Here is a 24615-nt window from a genome sequence, read left to right on the forward strand (position 1 = left end):
ATTAAACATAAATAGTTATTTTGTTCTAAACTGGGTAAATAAAAAAAGTGATTGCATGCCAGTAAAATCAAAACCATTTAATATCGTTTTGACCACAGTTTATTTTATTTGAGCTTTAATTGATTAATATTATTTATTAGGATTTTGACATCATGTTTTACACACTTTGGTTACATTCATGACAGGACAGGTAGTTACTGGTTACACAAGATTCAAGTCTTTATTTTTAAACACAGTTTTGGTCAACTTTGTATCTCCAATTTACCTCACTTGCATGTCATTGGACTGTGGGAGGAAACCAGAGCTTCCAGAGAAAACCCATGCTGACAGGAAAAACATGCAAACTCCACCTGAGAATCGAACCCATAACCTTCTTGCTGTGAGGCGACAGTGCTACTCACTGGGGCTATCATGCAACTCTTGAGCTTTAAGTACATGATGTAATTGAATACTTAGTAAACATATTAGACAAGGGTCTAATATGGGTGAAGAAGGGTGAAATTCACAAATAAGAATTGTTTCTTTACTGACTGGACATCATAATGTTCAGACATAATACCAAGTTCTGATATCAGTGTCAATGAATCTGTGCTATTATTCTTTTACAGTACAAAAAAAACCTAATTTTTAGATCCTTTTACCGGGAGAGATCTTACTGTTAAAACAACCCAAATTTTCACAAGACATTTTGTAAAATTGCAGTAAAATCTGAATGTATTTGTTTTTTTTAAGCCTTTATTTAACTGACAAAGTACAAATAAACATAATATTAACATTATAATAAACATTGAGAATTTGATGTTTTGGAAAAAACGTTGGGACAAAGGCATGTTTACCCATGTTGTCCATCCCCGTTCCTATTATTTACACTTTTAATCATTTGGGAATTGAAAATTTTAATTGATGCCTGTCTGATTCTCCTCTTTGTGATGCACCGTGCATTTACAATAAGGGATAGACACACATTTGATTTGGGACACATTTTCCTTAGAATGATCAACAACATTATAATTTATGTAAGCTACATTTGGGCTTTTTATGACTTTTTTGTGTTTTCAAACACATTCTTTTACATTGGTGACATTAATTACATGTTTTGTTCACCTGTATTTTATAGCAAACAGTTGTCCCAAAGCTTGGTAAAGTATCTGGAGCTTTGTTGTTGGTACAGCATGGTATCTAGCTGTAAGTGCATTGCAGTTATCTAGTAGCGATAAATGCATAAAACATACCTGAAAATAATACACAGGTAGCATGTTCCTTATCTTGGCAATGCTAGAGAACCTAAATGATTGTGCAATGTTATATAACATACATATCAGGTCAATAGCCTGGTGTTTGCAGCTCTTGCCTTTTTTTTATTAAAGTCATTTGTTTTGGAAATACTTTTAGAACAGTAATTTTATATACTTTACTAGTCTTATACAAATACATACAAATAAGGTGCATAAATTAAATGCTTTAATTTGCTGCTGAACGCTGCTGAATCATGCTTATATTGTACACAGTGTTACAACATCATGGGTGTGTAGTGTAAAGCTCGTCTTAAATTAGGAGCAGGGGCTCCTCTCCAGCATGGCAGCCCTTAAGACCATGACAATGTAAAGCTTGCTTGACCTTTATGGCAGACTTGTTTTGATTATTCCTGGATTACATCTAACCATCTGGACTCAAAATGAACTCTTAGCGTAGGCTAATAGTCTGTTTTCTTTCTTTGTCAAGAGGCCACTAACGCATGAACTTTTAAGTAGGTGTATTTAAACAAAATTATTAGGTCACGCCTCTTAGATACTTAATTCAGGTGTTTCATTCAGTCCCATTGCCACAGGTGTATAAAATAAAGCATTTAGTCATGCAGTCTGCCCTTACAAACATCTGTAAAAGCATGGGTCATTCTAAAGAGCTCACTGAATTCAAGCGTTGTACTCTAATAGAACACCTTCCTTCAAGAGTGGAAGCTGTTATAGATACAAAGGTGGGGGCTGGGGCAACTCAGTATTAATGCCTGTTTATGTAAAATAGGGTTCCATTAGAGCTCCATATAAAGCTTTATAATACATAATTAGGAAGCAGTTTCACAAAAGCAAATGCTTAATAAAAACAAATTCTACCCAGTTACTGTATCTATGTTTTTACATTGGCTTATTTTCAGAAAAAACACCGATTTTTTTTATTTACTAAAATGTAGCAGAATTCTCTGTTGTCAACCATGCTTCCGCACCAGCTGACCTACCTAGTGTCAAGACTTTTCTTTCCATACAGTAGAACAGAATGGTTACACATATTACTCAATGCATCATGTTAATGTATTCAGACGTGTTTAATGCTGTGTCATTTAAAAAACTGGGTTAAACAAAACTGGTTTAAAGACACCTGAGGTTAACCACACCCCTGATAATTGAAACTCAAAGGTTGAAAACATCAGTGTATCACAGGGCAAACACACACAATTTTGTATCTCCAGTTAACCTAACTGCATGTCTTTGGACTGAAAAGGGAAACCAGAGCACCTGGAGGAAACCCACACAGACATGGGGAGAGCATGCAAACTCCACTCAAGAAGGATCTTAACCGCTTCATCTTGAAATCAAACTTGCTGTGAGGCAACAGTGCTAGCCACTGAACCAGTCACTCTCTGCTTAACACATTTTATCATAAACAGTCAGTTTATGAATGAAACTGTGATTCCAAAGTAAACATAAATGCAATAAAAACAATTCTGACTGCAGTCATGAGTACATTGAATACACTGGAATTCCTTTTTCAGGTTTTATTTGACAACGTTAAGGAGATACCACATGCATCTAACCCAATCCCCAGTTTGCATTTTTGCTCTTTAGAGTAATGTGACTTATTTATACACTACTTCTGGTAATCACACTTAAAAAGAAGAGATTGCTATTTTATGTTCTAACTGCTGCAAAGAAATGTTTGATTAATCATTGGGAATCCTCCTGACTTTATCACTAGAAAACAATGGTTGTTAGGTCTATACATTCATCTTCACTATACATCTTCCCTTTAGATCCCGGTGGCTAGGATGCTTGGAGTGAGGGCGAGGACTATTGGCAATCTGGTCTGCACAATCTTTGTTGTGACACTCATGAAAAAATCCTTAGTGTTTTTGGATAAGATAATTGTTCAAAAGAAAAATACACATTCAAGACGATCTTTTTTTATTATATAAATAACTTACTAGCTAATTAATAGTTGCAAGCCTGTCAAAATAACACTAAAATAAAAGAACTCAAAAATACCACATATTAACACCTGTCAAAATGTTTGCACAATAAAATTGTGATGAATTGGCGTCCAGTCCAGGGTATTAAAAAGAAAGCAGTTAATGATAAATATATGATCTCACCCCTTGACAGAGAACAAATATTAGTGCACACTGCGTCTTTTGGAAGGGGGGCGCTCAAGTCCCCCGATAGAATGACGCCCTGTCCCCTGTCCCCTGTCCCACCCAGTGATTTCGGGGAAACTGGACCCCCTGTGACCAAAAGAAAAGCGGTGGTAAAAAAAAAGCTTGCTGATGAGATTTGACTAGTTTCACCCTTACTTTTTGGTACATAGTTACATCCTATTATTGAATTATTTCTGAGTTTGGCTTTATTTGCTGAAATGTGTGATAGGATATTTTTTATTAATTAATTAATTAACTAATTAAAAAAAAAGGAAACAAAAGCTTGCAGATGAGATTTGTATAGTTTTACACTTACTTTTTGGTACATAAATTACAATAAATTATTTCTGAGTATGGCTTTATTGGTGAAATGTGTGATGGGCTTTTTAATTAGTTAAGTAATTAATTTTTAAAAGAAAGAAAAACAAGCTTCCTGATGAGATGTAAAAAGTGTCACCCTCATTTTCGGTACGGAGTATGGCTTTATTGGATGAAATTGTTTGATAGGATCTTTTTAATTAAATAATAAATAAAATATTATTTAAAAGAAAGGAAAAAAGCTTGCTAATGAGATTTGGACTGTTTCACCCTTACTTTCTGGTACATAGTTACATCTTATTGTTAAATTATTTCTGAGGATGGCTTTATTGGATAAAATGTGTGATAGGATCTTTTTAATTAATGAATTAATTAATTAACTAATCTTTAAAAGAAAGAAAAACAAGCTGATGAGATTTTAATAGTTTCACCCTTACCTTTTTGGCACATAGTTACATCTTATTATTATTCTTTGGAGTATGACTTTACTGGATAAAATGTGTGATCTTTTTAATTAAATAATTAATTAATTAATTTTTAAAAGAGACTGACTATGGCTATTTCTGACTATGGCTTTATTGGATGAAATGTGTGACAGGTTCTTTTTAAATGTATTTATTTATTTGTTTATTTTTAAAAGAAAAAAAACTTGCTGATGAGATTTGACTAGTTTCACCCTTACTTTCTGGTACATAGTTACATATTATTATTTTTAATTTATTAAATAATGAATTAATATATATATTTTTTTTTTAAAGTAGGAGAAAAAAGCTTGCTGATGAGTTTCACCCTTACTTTTTGGTACATAGTTACATCTTATTGTTATTTTTAATTAATTAAATTATTTATTTATTTATTTTTAAAAGAAAGAGAAAAAAAAGCTTGCTGATGAGTTTCACCCTTACTTTTACATCTTAACAGATGATCAAAAACGATAGCATTGAGAAGGACAGTAAAAGAGGAAGTGTGAAAGGTTCTTTCGGATTGTAGCCAATCCTGCTAAACTACAGTAGTAATGAAACGCGGGGGGTGGATTGTGTCAGATCGTCTCCACTGATCAGTGTGAAGTGCGGGACTTCTTGGAATTATAAAGTGAAGAACGTGATCATGATATGACATGGAAGTCGGAGATCAGAATGGCTACAGTAGATCTGGTGGTTAAATCATCTTCAGCTGTGGATGGAGCAGAACATGAAGATAAAGCACAGCTGAAGATCAGGAAAGCAGAGCAACTCTCACATCAGGTGGCTGGACATAAACACGGCATCGATAAAGTCGGTCAGTTCATATTAACACACAGTCTTTATTACCAGACACCTGAAGTGTTTATTTAGGAACGTGGAAATTATAACTAGAGTAAATATGACTGAATTTAAACAACTGGTAAAGTGATAAACGTATTAGGTAATATTAGTTCTCTAAGAGCTAATGACTTATTAGGACTTACTATAAAAAAATACTTATTAGGTGATTATTTATTTATTTATTAGGATTTTAATGTCATGTTTTACACTTTGGTTACATTCATGACAGAAACGATTGTTACTCATTACACAAGATTAATCAATTCACAAGTTTAATGTCTAACACAGTCATGGACAATTTTGTATCTTTGGACTGTGGGAGGAAACCGTCAGAAAACCATTATGCAGAAAAAAACTTACCCTATGTCACTGTACCCTAGTTCATATTTACATTAATATAATTTTGTTAAGGGTGGCTCGGTGAGTAGCACTGTTGCCTCACAGCAAGAAAGTCCTCGGTTCGATCCCCAGCCGGGCGGGCGGGCCGGGTCCTTTCTGTGTGGAGTTTGCGTGTTCTCCCAGTGTCTGTGTGGGTTTCCTCCCGGACCTCCGGTTTCCTCCCACAGTCCAAAAACATGCAGTCAGGTTAATTGGAGACACTGAATTGCCCTATATGTGAATGGGTGTGTGTATGTGTGTCTGCCCTGCGATGGACTGGGCCCCATCCAGGGTGTTACTGTGTGCCTTGTGGCCATTAAAAAGCCCCCCGTGACCCTAATTGGATAAGCAGTTAAGAAAGTGAGTGAGTGGCCATTTTGGTCAGATCTTGATCAATTACTTTAATACTGTTTTATTTGACCACAGTGATTGATGCTGGTTTTGTGTGTAATTTTTACAGGTATACTACAGGACTGTGATGGCACTGTACTAAAACAGCTGCAGCCTCCTCCCAGAGGCCAGTGTGAGCTGCACTTTTACACTCAGGTATCACAATCCACTCTATGAGGATCTCTTGACACCTTTAAAATGTAGTAGCAATGATGTAGAAAAATGCAGTCTGATCACGCCTATTGTTCCAGCTATGTTTAATATTTTTTATTGCAGAACACAACATTTGTCATTTATAGCTTAATATTACCTGATTGTGTTCTGTAGGTGTTTTCTCAGCAATGCACAGACCCCCAGATACTGGCCCTACAACAACACCTGCCCAAATACTATGGTACATGGGTATCATTAGAGAAGCCAAACGGTAAGACAAATGTAACTAACAAGAACTAATTTGTTAAGTATATTAAAATATATTAAAATATTGACATAAATCCAGTTTCTTTAATTAACAATAGCAGCATTGTGTAAGGGCAGCACGGTGGCTTGGTGGTTAGCACTGTCGCCTCACAGCAAGAAGGTCCTGGGTTTGATCCCCAGGCGGGGCGGTCCGGGTCCTGTGTGTCTGCATGGGTTTCCTCTGGGAGCTCCGGTTTCCTCCCACAGTCCAAAAAGGTCAGGTTAGTTGGAGACACTGAATTGCCCTATAGGTGAATGGGTGTGTGTGTGTATGTGTGTCTGCCCTGCGATGGACTGGCACCCCGTCCAGGGTGTTACTTTGTGCCTTACGCCCATTGAAAAGCTGGGATAGGCTCCAGAACCACCCCCCCTGCCACCTTAATTGGATAAGCGGTTAAGAAAGTGAGTGAGTGAGAGCATTGTGTAATACAATAGCCCATATACAATGCATTGCCAGTGGTATGTGGATACTGATTAGTGGTTGCTAACACATAAAATTAGGTATACAGTCAGCATTTTCTGTAGACCAGCCCTGTCACTAAAATTGGCATTGCCCATTTTACATTCATGCCACTGTCCTAGAATGCCACCTTTCTACAAGTCAGTTAGTCAAATTTCTGCCATGCTAAAGCTATCCCAGTCAACTGTAAATGTTGAATTTGTTAAACGGACACATCACAACAGCTTAGTCCCCTGCCTCCTTTTCCAAGCAGTTGCAGATAAGCCTCTGTTTACCATGTGTAATGCCAGTTTACAGCTAAAGTAGTGTAAAACAGTGGTTCATAACCACCGGGCCGTGGGTCATTTATTACCGGGCCGCACAGAAAGAATGAATAATTAGAGATCACTACAAAAGCAATTACATTTCCAAAACTCTTCGGGTGTTATTGTCTCCAATCACCACTAGGTGGGAGCAGTGTCTCATTGCAGTGAAACAAAGCTCAGGATTCACACTGATTTCACTTTCGGCTGCTCATTTATTTACTGGTTACCACAGTGGATCACTTTTAAGCACATACCTGATTGGCACAGCTTTTTTGCCAGATGCCTTTCTTGAAGCAATATTCCTGATCTGGGTCTGGTAGCAACTCTGTGAGTTCACTGACTAGTGCACCTCCCAATGGTTAGGCACAAACACCTTGGGGCAATTTAGAGCAGCCATTCAATCTTTTGCGTGTTTTGGGAGTCTGGAGAAAATTGAAGTATCTTAAGGCTACACATACACAAGGAAAGGAATGTCTGTGGAAGTTATGTAATAGAGTAGATTAGAAAACAACCCCTGCTATAATGTGCCATCTATGTATTGCAGTGAATAAGGGATGCCATTAAATAGATGTGTTCAGTTTAAAACTCTTGTGCAAACGTGTTAAAGAATAACTTTTGAAACCTTTGGACTTTAAACCAAGACTGACTATCCCAGCAGCAGCAAACACAATAAAGCACTGTGCTGTAGATACTCTAATCAGCTGACTGTACTGGCCCGTCAGAGGCTACTGACATGACCAAAAAGAACTTACCCATAAAGTCTTATCAGAGTAACTGCAGCCCAGCCCTCTGGACCTGCACTTAATTTATTCATTGTATCCACATTATTAAAACTGTCAGTTTTTTAAATGCCATGGCCAGAAGTATGTTGGCAGCCCTCCTTATTATTAAGTTCATTAAAGCCTACCCATTATTAACATGTGTATGAAATCATTATTCAAAATACATTTAATACATTTTATAAATGATGTTAAATTATAATTAAGTCTCGTTTTTAAAGCCATGGGTATTAATATTGTATGTTCCCCCCCCTTTACTGCTTTAAAAGTCTCTGTTCTTCTGAAATAACTTTTCAATAGATTTGCAACCTGCAGTGATTGAATTCTATGACTACTGACATTCAGGGGTCGATGTAATTAACAAATGAAATTAAGTTGAGCATGGCATAGTGGCTCAGTGGGTAGCACTGTCGCCTCACAGCGTGAAGGTCCTGGGTTTGATCCCCAGTACTTTCTGTGTGGAGTTTGCATGTTCTCCCTGTGTCTGTGTGGGTTTTCTTCCGGGGGCTCCAGTTTCCTCCCACAGTCCAAAAATACAAAACATGCAGTCAGGCTAATTGGAGACACTGAATTGCCCTATAAGTGATTTGGTGTGTGTATGTGTGTCCCTGTGTCTGTGTAGGTTTTCTTTCGGGGGCTCCGGTTTCCTCCCACAGTCCAAAAAACATGCAGTCAGGTTAATTGGAGACACTGAATTGCTCTGTAGGTGAATGAGTGTCCCCGTGTCTGCGTGGGTTTTCTTTTGGGGGCTCCGGTGTCCTCACACAATCCAAAAAACATGCAGTCAGGTTAATTGGAGACACTGTATTGCCCTGTAGGTGAATGAGTGTGTGTATGTGTGTCTGCCATGCGATGGACTGGCGCTCCGTCCAGGGTATTACTTTGTGCCTTGCGCCCATCAAAAAGCTAGGATAGGCTCCAGTAGGCATCCCCCAGCCCCCTCGCGTCCCTGATTGGATAAGCGGTTAAGAAAGTGAGTGAGTGAATTAGGTTGACCAGACAAAACATGAAATACCTTGTGATCTTAGGCTGTTTGTGACACTATGAAGCATAGAACTTTCAAATAGGAGCTTGGAACTAAGCAATCTGAGACAGTCTGGGACTGCTGCAGGTTTCGGCACTCTGTGCTGTCAGTCTGTGTGGCCCACTAATTTATAGCTGAGCCATTGTATTATGACAATATTCAGTACAATCTATTTAATTACCAGTGTTTGTTTATAAAGGTATTGTTTGTTAATGAACTTTTACTTTGGTCAGTTCAGCTTGCCATAACACAACATTTGTAAAATTATTCTGTTTTTACATTTTTTGACTTAGAGCTGTATCTGAAACTGGAAGATGTGACAAGGACGTTTTTACAGCCATGCATCATGGACGTGAAGATGGGGAGAAAAAACTATGACCCATTTGCATCAGAGCAGAAGCGAGAAAAGCAAATTAAGAAATATCCCCTAATGGAGGAAATTGGATTTCTGATTCTAGGAATGAGGGTGAGACAGTGTGTGTGTGTGTGTGTGGTTGTGTTTCCATATCTAGACTACATAAGCATGCTTTGACTAATTTAGAAAAGGAGTATTTTTGTCTAATTGGTAGCCTGCAAAGGACCCTGACCTCATTTTACACTTTGTGGATTCATTGGAATGCTGACAGCAAGTCAGGCCTTAATGACCAGCATTGGTGTCTGACCTTGCTTATGCTCTTGTACCTGAATGAATAGTTAATACCCATGGTTTTTAATGTGATGTTCAGGTAGTGAGTGTCTATATACCTTTGTCTATAAAATGTATCTGTTCATCGTCTGGTCTCACATACACCAAACACATGGGCACAAGCTCTTACTTTTGTACCTCCTAACAAATAACGTAATACACCATAGTGCTAGAAATGAAAATAATAACAATACATAATGTTGTAAATGCTAACACAAGATTAATCAATTCACACGCTTATATCGAACACAGTCATGGACAATTTTGTATCTCCAATTCACCTCACTTGCATGTCTTTGGACTGTGGGAGAAAACCGGAGCACCCGGAGGAAACCCACACAGACATGGAGAGAACATGCAAACTCCACTCAGAAAGGACCCAGACCGCCCCACCTGGGGATCAAATCCTGGACCATCTTGCTGTGAGGCAACAGTGCTACCCACTTTGCCATCATGCCGCCCTGTCAGTGCTGGAAATGCTAATCATAACAGACTTTAATTCACCACCATGCTGGGAATGCTAATTATAAAATTCCACTACAATGCTGGAAATACTAATAGTCACATATTACACCACAATATTAGAAATGTCAATAATAACAATACACCACATTGTTGGAAATGCTAATAATAACTATACACCACATTGTTGGAAATGCTAAAAATACAACCCCAAATCAGAAAAAGTTGGAACGGCATGAGTTTCTTACTTTTACCTTGACTTTTATTTGATTGCAGACAGGATGAACCTGAGATATTTCATGTTTTATCTGCTCAACTTCATTTCATTTATTAATAAACATCCATTCCTGCATTTCAGGCCTGCAACACATTCCAAAAAAAGTTGGGACGGTAAAGCATTTACCAATTTGTAATGTTGCCATTCCTTTTCACCACACTTTGTCCCATTCTTCCTGCAAACACGTCTTAAGATGTACAACAGTAGGAGTCGTCATTGTCGCATTTTTCCTTTCAAAATTCTCTATTGGGGACAGGTCAGGACTGCAGGCAGGGCAGTCCAGTACCCGTACCCTCTTCTTCCGCAGCCATGCCTTTCTAATGTGTGCAGCATGTGGTTTTGCATTGTCTTGTTGAAAAATGCTGGACATTGCTTGGAAAAGATGACGTCTTGAAGGCTGCATATGTTGCTCTACGATCTCAATGTACTTTTCTGCATTAATGCTGCCATCACAGAAGTGCAAATGACCTTTGCCAAGGGCACTGACACAGCCCCATTCCATGACAGACCCTGGCTCTTGGACTTGTTGCTGATAACAGTCTGGATGGTCCTTTTCGTCTTTGATCCGGAGCACACGGCATCCGTTTTTTTTTTTCCAAAAAAGGCCTGGAATGTTGATTAATTTGACCACAATACACGTTTCCACTGTGTGATGGTCCATTCTAGATGCCTCCGAGCCCCAAGAAGTTGACGCCGCTTCTGGACATGGTTAACATAAGGCTTCTTTTTTGCACTATAAAGTTGTAAAGGTGCTTGACAAAAGTTTGCCAAAGTAATCCCTTGCCCATGTGGAATGTGTTTTTTGGAAAGTGTTTATTGGATCTTTATTAATAAATGAAATGAAGTTGAGCAGATAAAACATGAAATATCTCAGGTTCATCCTGTCCTCAATCAAATAAAAGTCAATGTAAGGAACACTGCATTTTTATTTTATTTGCATTTTCCATACTGTCCCACCTTTTCTGATTTGGGGTTGTAACAGTACACCACAGTGTTGGAAATGCAAATAATAACGATACACCATCGTTTTGGGAATGCTAATAATAACATTATACACAACAGTAAGAATGAATAGCAGCTATAAATCTTTTTCCTTTACAGTTGTAAAAGCTATAAAAGTGTACACTTATAATTCCTAATTTTGTATACACTCCAGCTCCATAGTTTTATGTGCTTTTCTGGCTGCAATATTTATTCTTAGTTGTTGCTGTAAGAGATTTTAGATAAATCTTTTCTATATTCTGGACTTGTTTTAATGTTGGGAATTACACTGAGGACATTAACCTGCTCACTGCCTGTAAAATAGAGTGATAAATTTATTTCAAGGAACATACTAATGACATTTGGCATCTAATTACAGTATTTAAATAAAAAAAAGTAAAAGTTATAAAAGCCTGTACACACACAACTTTAAAACTTAATATGAAAGTAACCGAGCTCACAAAACATGTACTGTCATTTAGCCACTAGTCGGCAGTCTTGACCATACTTTTAAAACGACGTTATACTGTATGTGACGCTCATGAAATATGAGTTTATATAACTCAGTACCCAAAAATTACATGTTTAATAATAATAATAATAATAATAAACACAAACTAATAAATAAACCAATAAAATTAATAAACGCATAAGTAATACATCAATATTGATCAGTGGTGGTAGGTGAAGCCACTACAACAAGATGTAGTTGTAATTTATGCTAAATTAGCTTTGGTTTTCCACCTAACTACTAGCTAGCCACTAATGTGGACACCGTTCTGATTTCTAAACCCTTTTTTCCACATTAATGTAATTCATTTTGGCAGTTGAGACATTTGACAATTTAATTGTAATAGGTTTTATTTAGCTAGTTTTAGTCAGCTTAAATGTATACACAAAGCCTAGCTGGTTGCCTACTGTATTATTAGTAGGGTTAATCCAAGCTGTTAGCTTGTTAGCTGTTAGTCAATCCAAATAGTTTAGGTTATGGCTTCTGCTGAGTTACTAATTTAGCTATCAGTTTTTGTTTGTATGAAATGTAAATCTTTTATATATATATTCCCCCCCTCATTCCCCCCCAATTTTTATCCCCCAGTCTAGTCGTGTCCAATTACCCTGATTGCGTCCTCTATACTGATTTGACCCTTCACCGCTGACTGAGGACGCCTCTCAACTGACTTGCGCCCCCTCTGGTACACACAGTCAGTACAGATTTTTCATTTTTCACCTGCACGAGTTGAGTTCATACATTTGACAGGCACTGTGCATGGAGGGCCACACCCCCATAAGCATTATTCCTCAGCCCTGTGCAGGCGCCATCAGTCAGCCAGCAGGGGCCGCAGTTGCACCAGTTATGAGGACCTATGATCCGACTTTCTTAACCTCTAATCCCTGAACAACAGCCAATCGTTGTTCATGCAGCCGCCCAGCCTAGTCGGAAAGGCAGAGCTGAGATTCAATACGATGTATCCGAAACCCCAACTCTGGTGAGCTGGTGTACTGCACCACCTGAGCGGCATGAAATGTAAATCTTAAACACTGAATGACCACTTAGTATTTAAGAGTATAGCATCACTATTGAGATACTGTCTTCATCTTTCTTTTTATTCTACTGTTAGAATTCTTTCTTCCTATTTGCTTTCTGCTTCACTTAGCAATAAAACTAGACTCATTCCTGTTAGGCATTAAAACTGTGAAAGGTAGACAAGATGAACAATAAAAAAGAGTCGAATGTCAGATGCTCTTAGTCAGACACTGATGTCCACTGATGTCCAAAACGTTCATTTCATTATCCTTATGGACCTTGCTCTGTGCAGAAACACTGTCATGCTGAAAAAGGAAAAGGCCTTATCCAAACTCTTGTCACAAAGTTGGTAGCCTTTACCTGCGGGGGTACGTGCCAAGGATGGATAACTAATAAAAAATAACAGTATTATGTTGTTACAACATTTTAGCAAACACATTCCCTCTTTTTAGTATTAAGTTGAGACTTTTTTCATTTTTTCTTTCACATAATGGAAGCACTTTACAGCTTCTCTTTGTCCTAGCTGAATTGCTATCACTACTTTTGCACTTTTAGCCAAATTAAGTACAATACATTATTTTAAATCTACAGCACTGCAATAATGTGATGGTTGATCTGAACACCAACTGTCATACATAGAGTTATCAATTAAATTTGTCTGGTTGATTTAGTTTTTATCACTTCCACACTCATTTTATGTTTGTGTGAGGTAAACTCAAATATAATTACTGATATCTGTCTTGTTTTCAGGTTTACGAGGTAACTTCAGGGAGCTATATCTGTCATGAGAAGCATTATGGACACAGCCTGACAAAGGACACACTCAAAACTGGTATGAGCATAAGTTTTTAAGTTGTTTGCAAGTGGAATAAATGCTGCAATTATTCGCATTTATTCCACTCACAGTTAAATCAATATACCAAGACAGAATTCATATTGTTCTGCTCTACTTCTTTGCAGGCTTGGCTCGATTCTTTCATAATGGAAAGGAGCTAAGGAAAGATGCCATCTCTCTCAGCATCCATAAAATCTATAACATCCTGCACTGGTTTGAGAGCCAGAAGCAGCTGCACTTCTACGCTAGCTCTCTGTTGTTTGTGTATGAAGGATCTCCTCACTTAGCCAATGCACATAAGCAAAGTGAAATTCAGACGAGACAGGAACATAGACAAACCGAGCCAGAAAAAGATAATTACATTAACATCCCACACTCGAAATTTCTGGACCGTAACTGCAGTATTGCCACTTCAAAAACCAGCCAGGGGAAGATTAACTGTACTGACCTTCCTCAGGACATTCACCATGTGAGGCAAGTGAATGAGATTAGGTCTCAGTCTCTACATCAAAACTCAGATCAGGCTAATGGAGAGAGGGCTGAGTCTGAGAGAATGACAGCAGGTGATGGAAAGAGCACAGGGTTCTCAGGAGAAAGGTCAGATAGTGAGAGAAAGGATGATGTAGAGGTCAGGATGATTGACTTTGCCCATGTATTTCCCAGTGACAGCCCAGATGAGGGTTATATACATGGGTTAAGGAACCTTCTCTTTTTGTTGGAGCAGATCCTTCAAGATTGACTTTCCTCTGCCTACAATGATCTCAATTCTTTAAACCTGGAAGACTTTTGCTGCAAAAGGATGAATCAAAAGGAAGTGAGAAGGAAACACTGTGCTTAACATTATTACTATTTTGGATAGTAAAATCTTTGAATGATCCTACTAAATACACTATTAAGTGTAATGCATCTCACTTTAATAGTGTGGAATCATATTAAACTGTGACTATAAATATTTGAAATACTTGTTAAGTAACATAATTTGATAAGGAAGATAAATGTGATAGGTCAGACATAAAGTGTAGCAGGTTGCTGGTAGTCAAAGTCTGTGTGGGACTTTTATAAGTCTTGCACTTACATGTAAACACTGGCTTTGTTTATAACGTGTCCTCACATACTAAATACAGACAATGATTTTTCCTAGTTATGTCAGCTAGTAGGTAAAATTGTAAATGGAGTAAAAAATCCATTGGGATTTAGACATAGCATCTAAACAGTGCGAAGCTACAGAAATTGCCTGATGGCAGGTCCTGGCTCTGAAATCTACTTCATCTAATTTTCACTGTTAATTACTTTATTATTTGTTTGAGTGGTACATAAAGACAATCCACAGTTTGCATTCCTAATCTTTTGTAGATGTTGTTAAATCTATGAGATGTTTGAAATGGTTTATTTTCCACCTTTATATTATATGTGACATAATCTGTGCAGTTCAACTGAAAAAACAAACTGGAATCATTTAGAGGAAAAAAAACTCATGTTAAATAGTAGTCAATTATAGTAGTAGTAGTAGTTAATTATAAGCACTCTGATTAAGCCTGGGCGGCACAGTGGCTCAGTGGGGACTGTCGTCTAACAGCAAGAAAGTCCTGGGTTCAACCCAGGGGTGGTTCTGGTCCTTTCTGTGTGGAGTTTGCATGTTCTCCCTGTGTCTATGTGGGTTTCCTCCCACAGTCCAAAAACATGCAAGTGAGGTGAATTAAAAATACAAAATATGTCCAGGACTGTGTTTGACATTAAACTTGTAAACTAATGAATCTTGTGTAACCAGTAACTACCTGTTCTGTCATGAATGTAACCAAAGTGTGTACAACATGACGTTAAAATCCTAATAAATAAATAAATAAATAAATAAATGAAGCCCATAGAAAGTTGAGTTTGTTTGTTTTGTTTTAATAGCATATTAACGTCATGTCTTACAGTTTGGTTACATTCATGACAGGAACGGTAGTTACTCATTACACAAGATTCAGTTTACAAGGTTATATTGAACACAGTCCTGGACAATTTAGTATCTCCAATTCACTTTACATGCACGTCTTTGGACTGTGGGAGGAAACCGGAGAACCTGGAGGAAACTCCACACAGAAATGACCTGGACCACCCCACCTGGGGATCAAACCCAGGATCATCTTGCTGTGAAGCTACAGTGCTACCCACTTAGCCAGCGTGATGCCCGAGCTCTTCTAGTATGAAGGATAGGAGAAGAATACGAAAAATTCACTACATATACCTTGGAATACAACGAAGTTGGTCATCAACAAGTGGAAGAAAACAACATGACAATGATCCAAAACACACCCCCATTAACAGAATGGATTCACCGGAACAAGATCAAAGTTTTGGAATAACCCAGTCAGAGCCCAGACATGAATCCAATTAAGAAGCTGTGGGGTGACCTGAAGAGGGCTGTGCACAGGAGATGCCCCCACAATCTGACAGATTCAGAGTGCTTTTGCAAGGAAGAACGGGTAAAGACTGCCAAGTCCACATGTGCCATGCTGATAAACTACCCAAAAAAACTACTGCCATGAAATCCAGACGTGCCTTAACACAGTTTAAGGATTTGCATATTTATGCAACTAAATTATTGTACGTTTATTTTAATTTTAAAGATTTCAGTTGGTTTTTCAGTTAAATTGTGCAGATCATAGACACATTAAAGGCTGGAATTATTTATCTTGGTCTGATTTACATGACTTTGCTCATAATATTAAAGAGGAAAAATGTTTATCAAATTATTTACTATGTAAACACATAGATGTTAAACAAGTTAGTGTACAAGTTAGTGTGTTCTCCCGTAGTGCTATATAACCCATAAATTTGTTCAGTTGCCATCAGAAGTCACATAACTAGTTGAACAGGGTTCACCTGAGTGCAAATAAAGTGTTATGTAATCCCAATATAAATACAGCTGGTCACGGGGTGTGTTAGAGAAGATACCTCAACAAACAAGATCATGGCTGCTCAGGTGGCACAGCGGTAAAACGTGCTAGCACACCAGAATACATCTATATATATCTCAGCTCTGTCATCCGGCTGGGCTGGGCAGCTGCATGAACAATGACTGGTTGTTGTTCATAGGGTAGGATGAGCCGGACTGGGTTCCTCATGACTGAGCAAATTACGACCTCTGCTGGCTGGTTGATGGCGTCTGCACAGAGTTGAGGAATAATGCTGATCAGGGTGTGGCTGTCCGTGCACAGAGCTGATCGGAGCACACGTGTCGGAGGGGGCGTGTGACAGTCTCGCTCTCCTCAATCGGGGCGGGGGTCAGTTCCAGTAGAGAGGAAGCATAACGCAATTGGGTAAAAATTTAACGCTCTAAAAATTGGGAGAAAAAGGGAGAAAATGCTTAAAAAAAACAAGATCATACAGACCAAGAAGCTGTTGAAACAATTTTGCATCAAAGTTCTAAAAAGTTATTAGGGTTAGGTTATAAACAGGAGTATCTCACTCTTTAAACAATCCATGGAGCATAATCGAAACCATTATTAAAAATGCCACCCCAGAGGCCAAAGATCAAGGAAATAAGTTAATAAGTTCAAATCCCAAAAGACATGCAACTGTAATTGCAGCCAAGGTGGTTTGATCAAGCATTAACTCAGGGGAGTAAATACTTTTGTAACCAACCAGTCTTTTGTTTAATTAACCTTTGTGTCACAATAAACAACTGTGCACATTAATTTCAGACTATTGTTATATTATCTCTATAATAGCATTCAAATAATTAAAATCCAAATAAAGTTCAGTTCAATTACAAGATGTACCACTACAAAATGAGAAAAAGTTCAAGGGTATAAATAAGATTGAACCCAGGAACCATACAGCTGTGAGGCACCAACACTATCTGCAGTGCCACCATGATGTCTGCTGGGAAGTCTCAAAGCCTCAAGTCGAAAGAAAATCCTATTTTACTTAACATGCTTACTCACTTTCTGTTTTTCTTCTTTTATACCTGGAACCAGTCAGCACAAGTACTGTTTTGCACAAACATTAAAAAACAAAAGAGACTTTTGTTCCTGTGTGACTTTCCTGCCTGACAAACACCTCAAAATGTTTATATGCATAGAAGAAAAATGCCAGTTAGCTTTGAATAAATTAATCCATCCAAACAAAGAGAAAAAGATTTACCTATGAAACAATAAAAAATGCTTTTACTTTCCTCCTTGATGTTTCCCCAGACTCCAGAAACTAAGAAGTAAATTTTCCTTAATTATACTGAACAAAGTACACAGTAAAAGTAATTCACACAATATTTGTTCAGTATAACAACTATATTTAATTCCACATGTCAGGTGAGTGTAGAAATATTTTACACAAAGCTCTTGCCTATTTTTTCTTTTGCATTGACTCCCCATTTCTGCACAAAAGTGTTGTACATGATTAGAGATGTGCCAGTGTTGTTTGCTAATTAGGTCTGGAATTGAGTCAAGAACTAAGCTTTCCTGTTCATACTGTTAATAGCACACATACACACAAAGTTACTTTTCTGACTTTTTCTGGATGTTCTTTCAACAATAAATGTAGCGGAGGGGGATTATACCCTCCAAAGGAAACACTGGTTGAGGTGGCAAATCAATGGAATGTTGTATTCCGATAAGAGAACACAAATAGACAGAGAGAGGTTCCTCATTAAATTGTTCTTTTATTTATTTATTTTTTTAATGCATTTTCTCCCCATTTTCCTCCAGATTTAGTGCACTCAATTTTGTCTTCCGCTGCTGAGAGATGCCAGATTGCATCCGAGGAGAGCACATTGCTGTACGCGTACGCCTCTTTCGACACGTGCACAGCCCTCCTCTTCTCACCCCTGCATTCTGCACAGGCGTGTCTTCCGCCATTCAGGGTCTTTACACAGCGTATGAAGACCCACCTACCCACCCACACATAGTCCGGCCCCCACCCTGCAGATACGGTGGCCAATTAGTATCTTCTGCAGGCACTGCCAATTATGCCCACTAGATGGCGCCCAGCCGACCGGTGGCAACCGCTGCGCCACCTGGGTGCCCCTAAATTGCACTTTTAATATAGCTTTCAGGCGGCATGGTGGCTTAGTGGGTAGCACTGTCACCTCACAGCAAGAAGGTCCTGGGTTCAATCCCCAGGCGGGGCGGTCCGGGTCCCCCCATGTCTGCGTGGGTTTCCTCTGGGAGTTCCCGGTTTCCTCCCACAGTCCAAAAACATGCAGTCAGGTTAATTGGAGACACTGAATTGCGCTGTAAGTGAATGGGTGTGTGTGTGTATGTATGTGTGTCTGCCCTGCGATGGACTGGCGTCCCATCCAGGGTGTTACTGTGTGCCTTGTGCCCATTGAAAAGCTGGGATAGGCTCCAGCACAACCCCCCCCCCCCAACCCTAATTAAATAAGCGGATAGGAAAATGAATGAATGAATGAATATAGCTTCCTTTATAGGATGGACATGGTTGCCATAACATTCAAATGCTGTGGCAAATAGGCTGTGTTTACAGGCTCTGTGGTTTTTGGGTCAAACATTCACAGCAAGCCTCAGTACCAATGCCAAATGTTCAAGAGAACTTCCATACCCCCTGTTTGGTCTCTCCCTGCGCTTTAAATATGTCACATTTGTGTGTTTTCAGCAGTGTTGGGGGTAACACGGTACAAAGTAACGCATTACAGTAATGTGATTACTTTTTTCTGTAACGAAGTAATGTAACGCATTACAGTTAAATATTTTGTAATCACATTACAGTTACTAACTTAATAAAAACTACGTTACTTGCGTTAGTCACATTTTTATATAAAAATACTATTTTTAAAACCCAAAACTTTTTACGTAATTTTTGCATGCACGCCTTGCCACAGCTGACTGCACAGCTTTTCATGTGACTGTGAATGTGACGAGCGCAGCACGAACGCAGTCTGGCAACAATGTCAGAGGACGAAACTGGGTGTTTCTACAAATGGAGATATTCTCATTATTTTTAATTTGCTGAACGCAAAGACAAAAACATTACCGTGAAGTGTAGGATATGTCCAAGCCAAAAGCACCTTTCAACTGCTGCAAACTCGACAAGCAATCTGTCGAAGCATTTAATCAGGGTGCATGCTAAAACAAAACCCGTGGCTAAAGACCCCTGTGCCGAAGCAACGAGTGCCCCAACATCACCCAAACAAGCTGAACTGGATTTTCATTCAGTGCCAGGAATGAAGGTAACTCAGGGAGAAATGAAGAGACTTGTAGCAAGATACATAGTGGGGGAACATATGGACTTGTTCAGAGAAAATAGTAACATCAAGTATAGTTAAATTCATTTTATAAATGTTTTGTTGCAACTACTGCTACATTTTGTTCCTAAATAAACTGAAATAAATCGAAAAAACTACTATCATTTCTTTACTTTCTTTGACTACCCCAACACTGGTTTTTAGGTGGAACCAATGGACTTTTGTACAATAAACGTGTAATGTGTTGGCAGCCTTTAAGATCGGCTCCGCGTAAGGAGTTCTGTCCTTTTGAGAGGCCTATTTTGGCCAGCAGTTAGGGCACTGAGGCACAGTAACCTGTGATCTGTAAGTTCATTTTAATCGACAATCACCTAAGTGGCTGTTCAGACCATTTGTAGTCGGTGGTTATTTTAGAGGGGCCCATTCTTTTCTACCTAAATGGGCATTGCAGGCATTAAAAGGTTTGATAAAGTTCAGCATTTCATTTAAGTAGTTTTCAGTCATACTTTGACTACATTCTATATTTTCTCATGTTTCACACAGACAGGTCAACAAATTTTCACCATTCAAGGCCTTTGCTCTGCACAACAATATTATTTATTCAGTCTTTTTCAATTTCTTATTCAATGTTTGCTACAAATAAAAAAAATCATCCAAGTTCAAGGCCTAAGCCTTCCTTGATTCAATACTCAATTCACCAGGTTTTTTACTAGCTTTACTGCAAAGAAAAACTATGCTCACAAAAAGCTGCACTAACTTGGATTGAAACAGCTACTTTGCCCAGTTTAAAAAGCTCTTCATGAGGTTCAATGAATGATGCCAGCTCTACAACACTAGAGGGTCTTGGCACACCATTCTATATTTCCTTTGTAAAATTTTCAGGAACTAATGTAGTATATGTCCTAAATCCTCAGTGTTTGGCTCATGCATTTTAGCAAGTGAAAACAGAGCACCTTTTTTGATAAATGCATCACTTTGGGGGTTTAGGGTTTGGATGCCTTTCATACACACACAGACACACACTGATCAGCCATAACATTAATACCACCTTCTTGTTTCTACACTCATTGTCCATTTTATCAGCTCCTCTTACCATATAGAAGCACTTTGTAGTTCTACAATTACTGACTGTAGTCCATCTGTTTCTCTGCATGCTTTGTTAGCCCCCTTTCATGCTGTTCTTCAATGGTCAGGACCCCCACTGGACCACTATAGAGCAGGTATTATTTAGGTGGTGGATCATTCTCAGCACTGCAGTGACACTGACATGGTGGTGGTGTGTTAGTGTGTGTTGTGCTGATATGAGAGGATAAGACACATCACTGTCACTGCTGGACTGAGAATAGTCCACCAACCAAAGACATCCAGCCAACAGTGCCCCGTGAGCAGCGTACTGTGACCACTGATGAAGGTCTAGACGATGATACACTCAAACAGCAGCAATAGATGAGCGATTGTCTCTGACTTTACATCTACAAGGTGGACCTACTAGGTAGGGGTGTCTAATAGAGTGGACAGTGAGTGGACACAGTATTTACATAGTACTGTGTCTGATCCACTCATACAGCACAACAACTAACACACTAACACACCACCATCATATCAGTGTCACTGCAGTGCTGAGAATCATTCACCACCTAAATAAACCTACTCTGTGGTGGTCCTGTGGTGGTCCTGACCATTGAAGAACAGGGTGAAAGCAGGCTAAAAAGGTATGCAGAGAAACAGATGGACTACAGTCAGTAATTGTAGAACTACAAAGTGCTTCTATATTGTAAGTGGAACTGATAAAATGGACAGTGAGTGTAGAAACAAGGAGGTGGTTTTAATGTTATGGCTGATTGGTGTACACTCACTCACACCCACACACGCACGCACACACATATACACACTAACACACACACACAAACACACACACACACACACACACACAAACCAACCAACACAGTCTTGTTCCCTGGACTCTGACATCTCCAACACATACAACTACTTAGTGACTGTAGTTCTTGCGTCTTTGCACAATATCGCAATTTGCACACCTATCATTTACTCAGTACTATGTATCTACACATGCCAACACTACACTTGTCTCTAGCCTTGTCTCCCTTAATTACTTTTTAGATTACAAATGCCTTTTGTATTTATTGTACTGTTTTTATCTGCACTGTGTATACTGTTTTATCTTGCCCTTTTTGTTCTGTGTTGCACCCTGGTCCTGGCGGAATGTTGTTTCTTTTCAATGTGTACTTGTATATAGCTGAAACGACAATAAAGCCTCTCTTGAACTCTCTCTTGAACTTGAACTCATTTTGTCTCATTTTCTGCTGAAGAACTGCATGTTTAGCTCAGTGAGCATCAGATGTAAAACAGGGTAGAAAAAGGCTGAAAAAAACTCTCTTTATCCAGTTCTGAATCTTATCTTTTCTGATCTACAGTAGTGAGCATGCAGTGTCCAGCAAGTTGGGAGCTTGGCTTTTTTGTCGTTTTGTAGCTGGGTTTATTGCAGTATCACATTGCTCAGCAGCATTCAACACCTTATTCTATAGATTATCAAAAAAAGGACACATCCCTGTCAAAGTATGAACTAGGGCCTTAATACAAGTTTAACACGTATTCCACTTCTATTTACCAAAACACAAGGTTGACTGGCTACTTTAAATGACCCTAAGGTGAAATAAATGAATGAATTTAGTAAACTGGTCCCATGTTAAAGGTATTTTTATTTTGTACCAAGTGTTTTTATGTGGAGTCCCACACGCTGCTGTCCCAATCTTAATGAAGTGGTCATTGAAAATAAACAAATGGAGACAATGAATCAAATCCCACAAAAGGTTCTGTCTGGTTGGTTGGGAGGCAGTTGTGTACAGTGAGTTTAAGCTCTCCAAGTTGCTTTAGTATTGCACTATGGGTTATTTTCTAATTTTTTCATCAATACCTCTCTGTACACCACACTATTCGTTTTACATTCAATTCTAACCCGACTGTCAATTCCTGCTACTGAAAGAGAATCCCCCATAACATGGTGCTACCACCATTTTATTTTACAGTGTGGATTGTTTTTACTTGCAACTTTTTAATAAAGATCCCTTTTGTGTAACACCTTATAAGGATTAATGAACCTCACCTCCAGTAGCAGTTAATGGCATCTGTAATAATATTTTTTGTTTGTGCTTTGTTTCCTCCCTATTGGCTCACATATTTTGGTTCTAATATATTTGGTTTTAGTTCCAAACCTTGCAGAGTGCTTAAATATTTAGAGGAAATGTTAAATCTGCATTAATGTTTAATTACTAGAGGGAATGTGGGACTGATCTGAATGTGCCATCTACATTAACATTCTCTTGTATAAGTCTTCTTCTAATTACTGTCTGATCATTATGTGCCTGTGAAGATAACTGATTGATGTGAAGTCCCTGGTTGTTTTTTTAAATGCTTTCTGTCTTGCATAGGAACTTCCCTGTAGGCTTGGTCAGCTTTAGATGATGTAAATCACTCATGTCCTTCTAAAATCACTTGTTGAGACTTGTCCCATGACAGTTTGTTAAAAAAGCTCCTGATAGACAGTCTTATTAAAGAAACAATGATAATTACACAGCAACTGCAGACAATAGAATATTAAAAACATTGAAATTCTGAAAGTACATGCTGGACATTTTACATAATTTTAGTCAGAAACTGTCCTGCACCTTGTATAAACATACAGTGTTATTTATTCATTTTTAATATCAACAAATGTGTTAAAGAACACTTCAAATTGTAACAGAATATGCTTTCTAACTAAAGAAGAAAACCCACACATTTTTAAAGGCAAGGGTGAAATAAAGTCACAGCTCATTTACATACTGCCTTGGGTATTTTGTATGTTTGTTGCTCAGTCTTGTCTAATTAATTTACATTTTTAATCATTTATATTCCTTGCATGATGTTTCCATTTATATGATTTTTATATATAGTGACATCTTAAATAATTCAAAACTACCAACTGCTTGATTCTGCTAAGTGCAGCATTGGACCCAGAATCACCTGGAAATGGGTGCAGGTCACAAACACACCCTGGTGAGGGCACAAAACTAGCTCAGGGTGCTACTCCCTTACTCATGGGCAGCTAGCTATGATGTCTAGCACATTTACATTTTCGGGATTTAGCAGACGCTTTTATCCAAAGTGACTTACAGTACTGTGACAGTACATTGTCGAAGCAATTGAGGGTTAAGGGCCTTGCTCAAGGCCCCAACAGGGGCAACCTGGCAGTGGTGGGGCTTGAACCAGTGACTTTTTGATTACTAGTCCATTATCCTAACCACTAGGCTACAACTGCCCTACAACTGTCTAGTAGCTAGTTCACCTTATGAATGTCTTTGAAAGATGGAGATAGAGAAACTGGAGTACCTGGAGAAAACCCATTAAGGCTAATCATGTCATCATAACATCAATTATTAGAACATGCCAAACTTCTCACAGATTGTGACCTGGGGGCAAAGATTTTAATTTAGCCGGACAGAACTTAGTAGCTGTGTGGCACCCAGATGACCTGCTAGTAACTGTGCCATCATTTTATCCAATTCTTGTCGCTTGGAATTCATATTCTTTCTTGCATCAAGTTATTGCTTGGTATTACCCAACCCCCCACCCACTCTATCAAACATACAAACACTAATGATGTTTATTGAATTGATGTTGTTTAGCAGGTACAATGTGCTAGATCAGTGTTTCTCAACCTTTTTTCAGTCACGGCACCCTTTAAAAGTATTCAAAATCTCAAGTCACCCCAGTCTAAAATGTATTAAAAAACTTACACTCCCTCGGACTTGCATCCCTCGGACACACAGAAACACTACAG

The 24615-nt window shown here is 38.5% G+C and overlaps 1 protein-coding gene across 1 annotated transcript; it reads left to right on the forward strand.

The window, feature by feature from the left end:
* The first annotated feature begins 4654 nt into the window (after window positions 1–4654).
* Window positions 4655–15456, forward strand: ipmka (inositol polyphosphate multikinase a). The gene is made up of 6 exons (XM_062995171.1): window positions 4655–5002; window positions 5867–5952; window positions 6124–6220; window positions 9117–9289; window positions 13504–13585; window positions 13714–15456. The coding sequence occupies exons 1-6, from the start codon at window positions 4837–4839 to the stop codon at window positions 14325–14327; spliced, it is 1218 nt and encodes a 405-aa protein (XP_062851241.1). The 5' UTR covers window positions 4655–4836; the 3' UTR covers window positions 14328–15456.
* Window positions 15457–24615: the final 9159 nt, after the last annotated feature.

Source organism: Trichomycterus rosablanca, chromosome 5 (assembly GCF_030014385.1).
Source record: "Trichomycterus rosablanca isolate fTriRos1 chromosome 5, fTriRos1.hap1, whole genome shotgun sequence".
NCBI classification, from domain to species: Eukaryota; Metazoa; Chordata; class Actinopteri; order Siluriformes; family Trichomycteridae; genus Trichomycterus; species Trichomycterus rosablanca.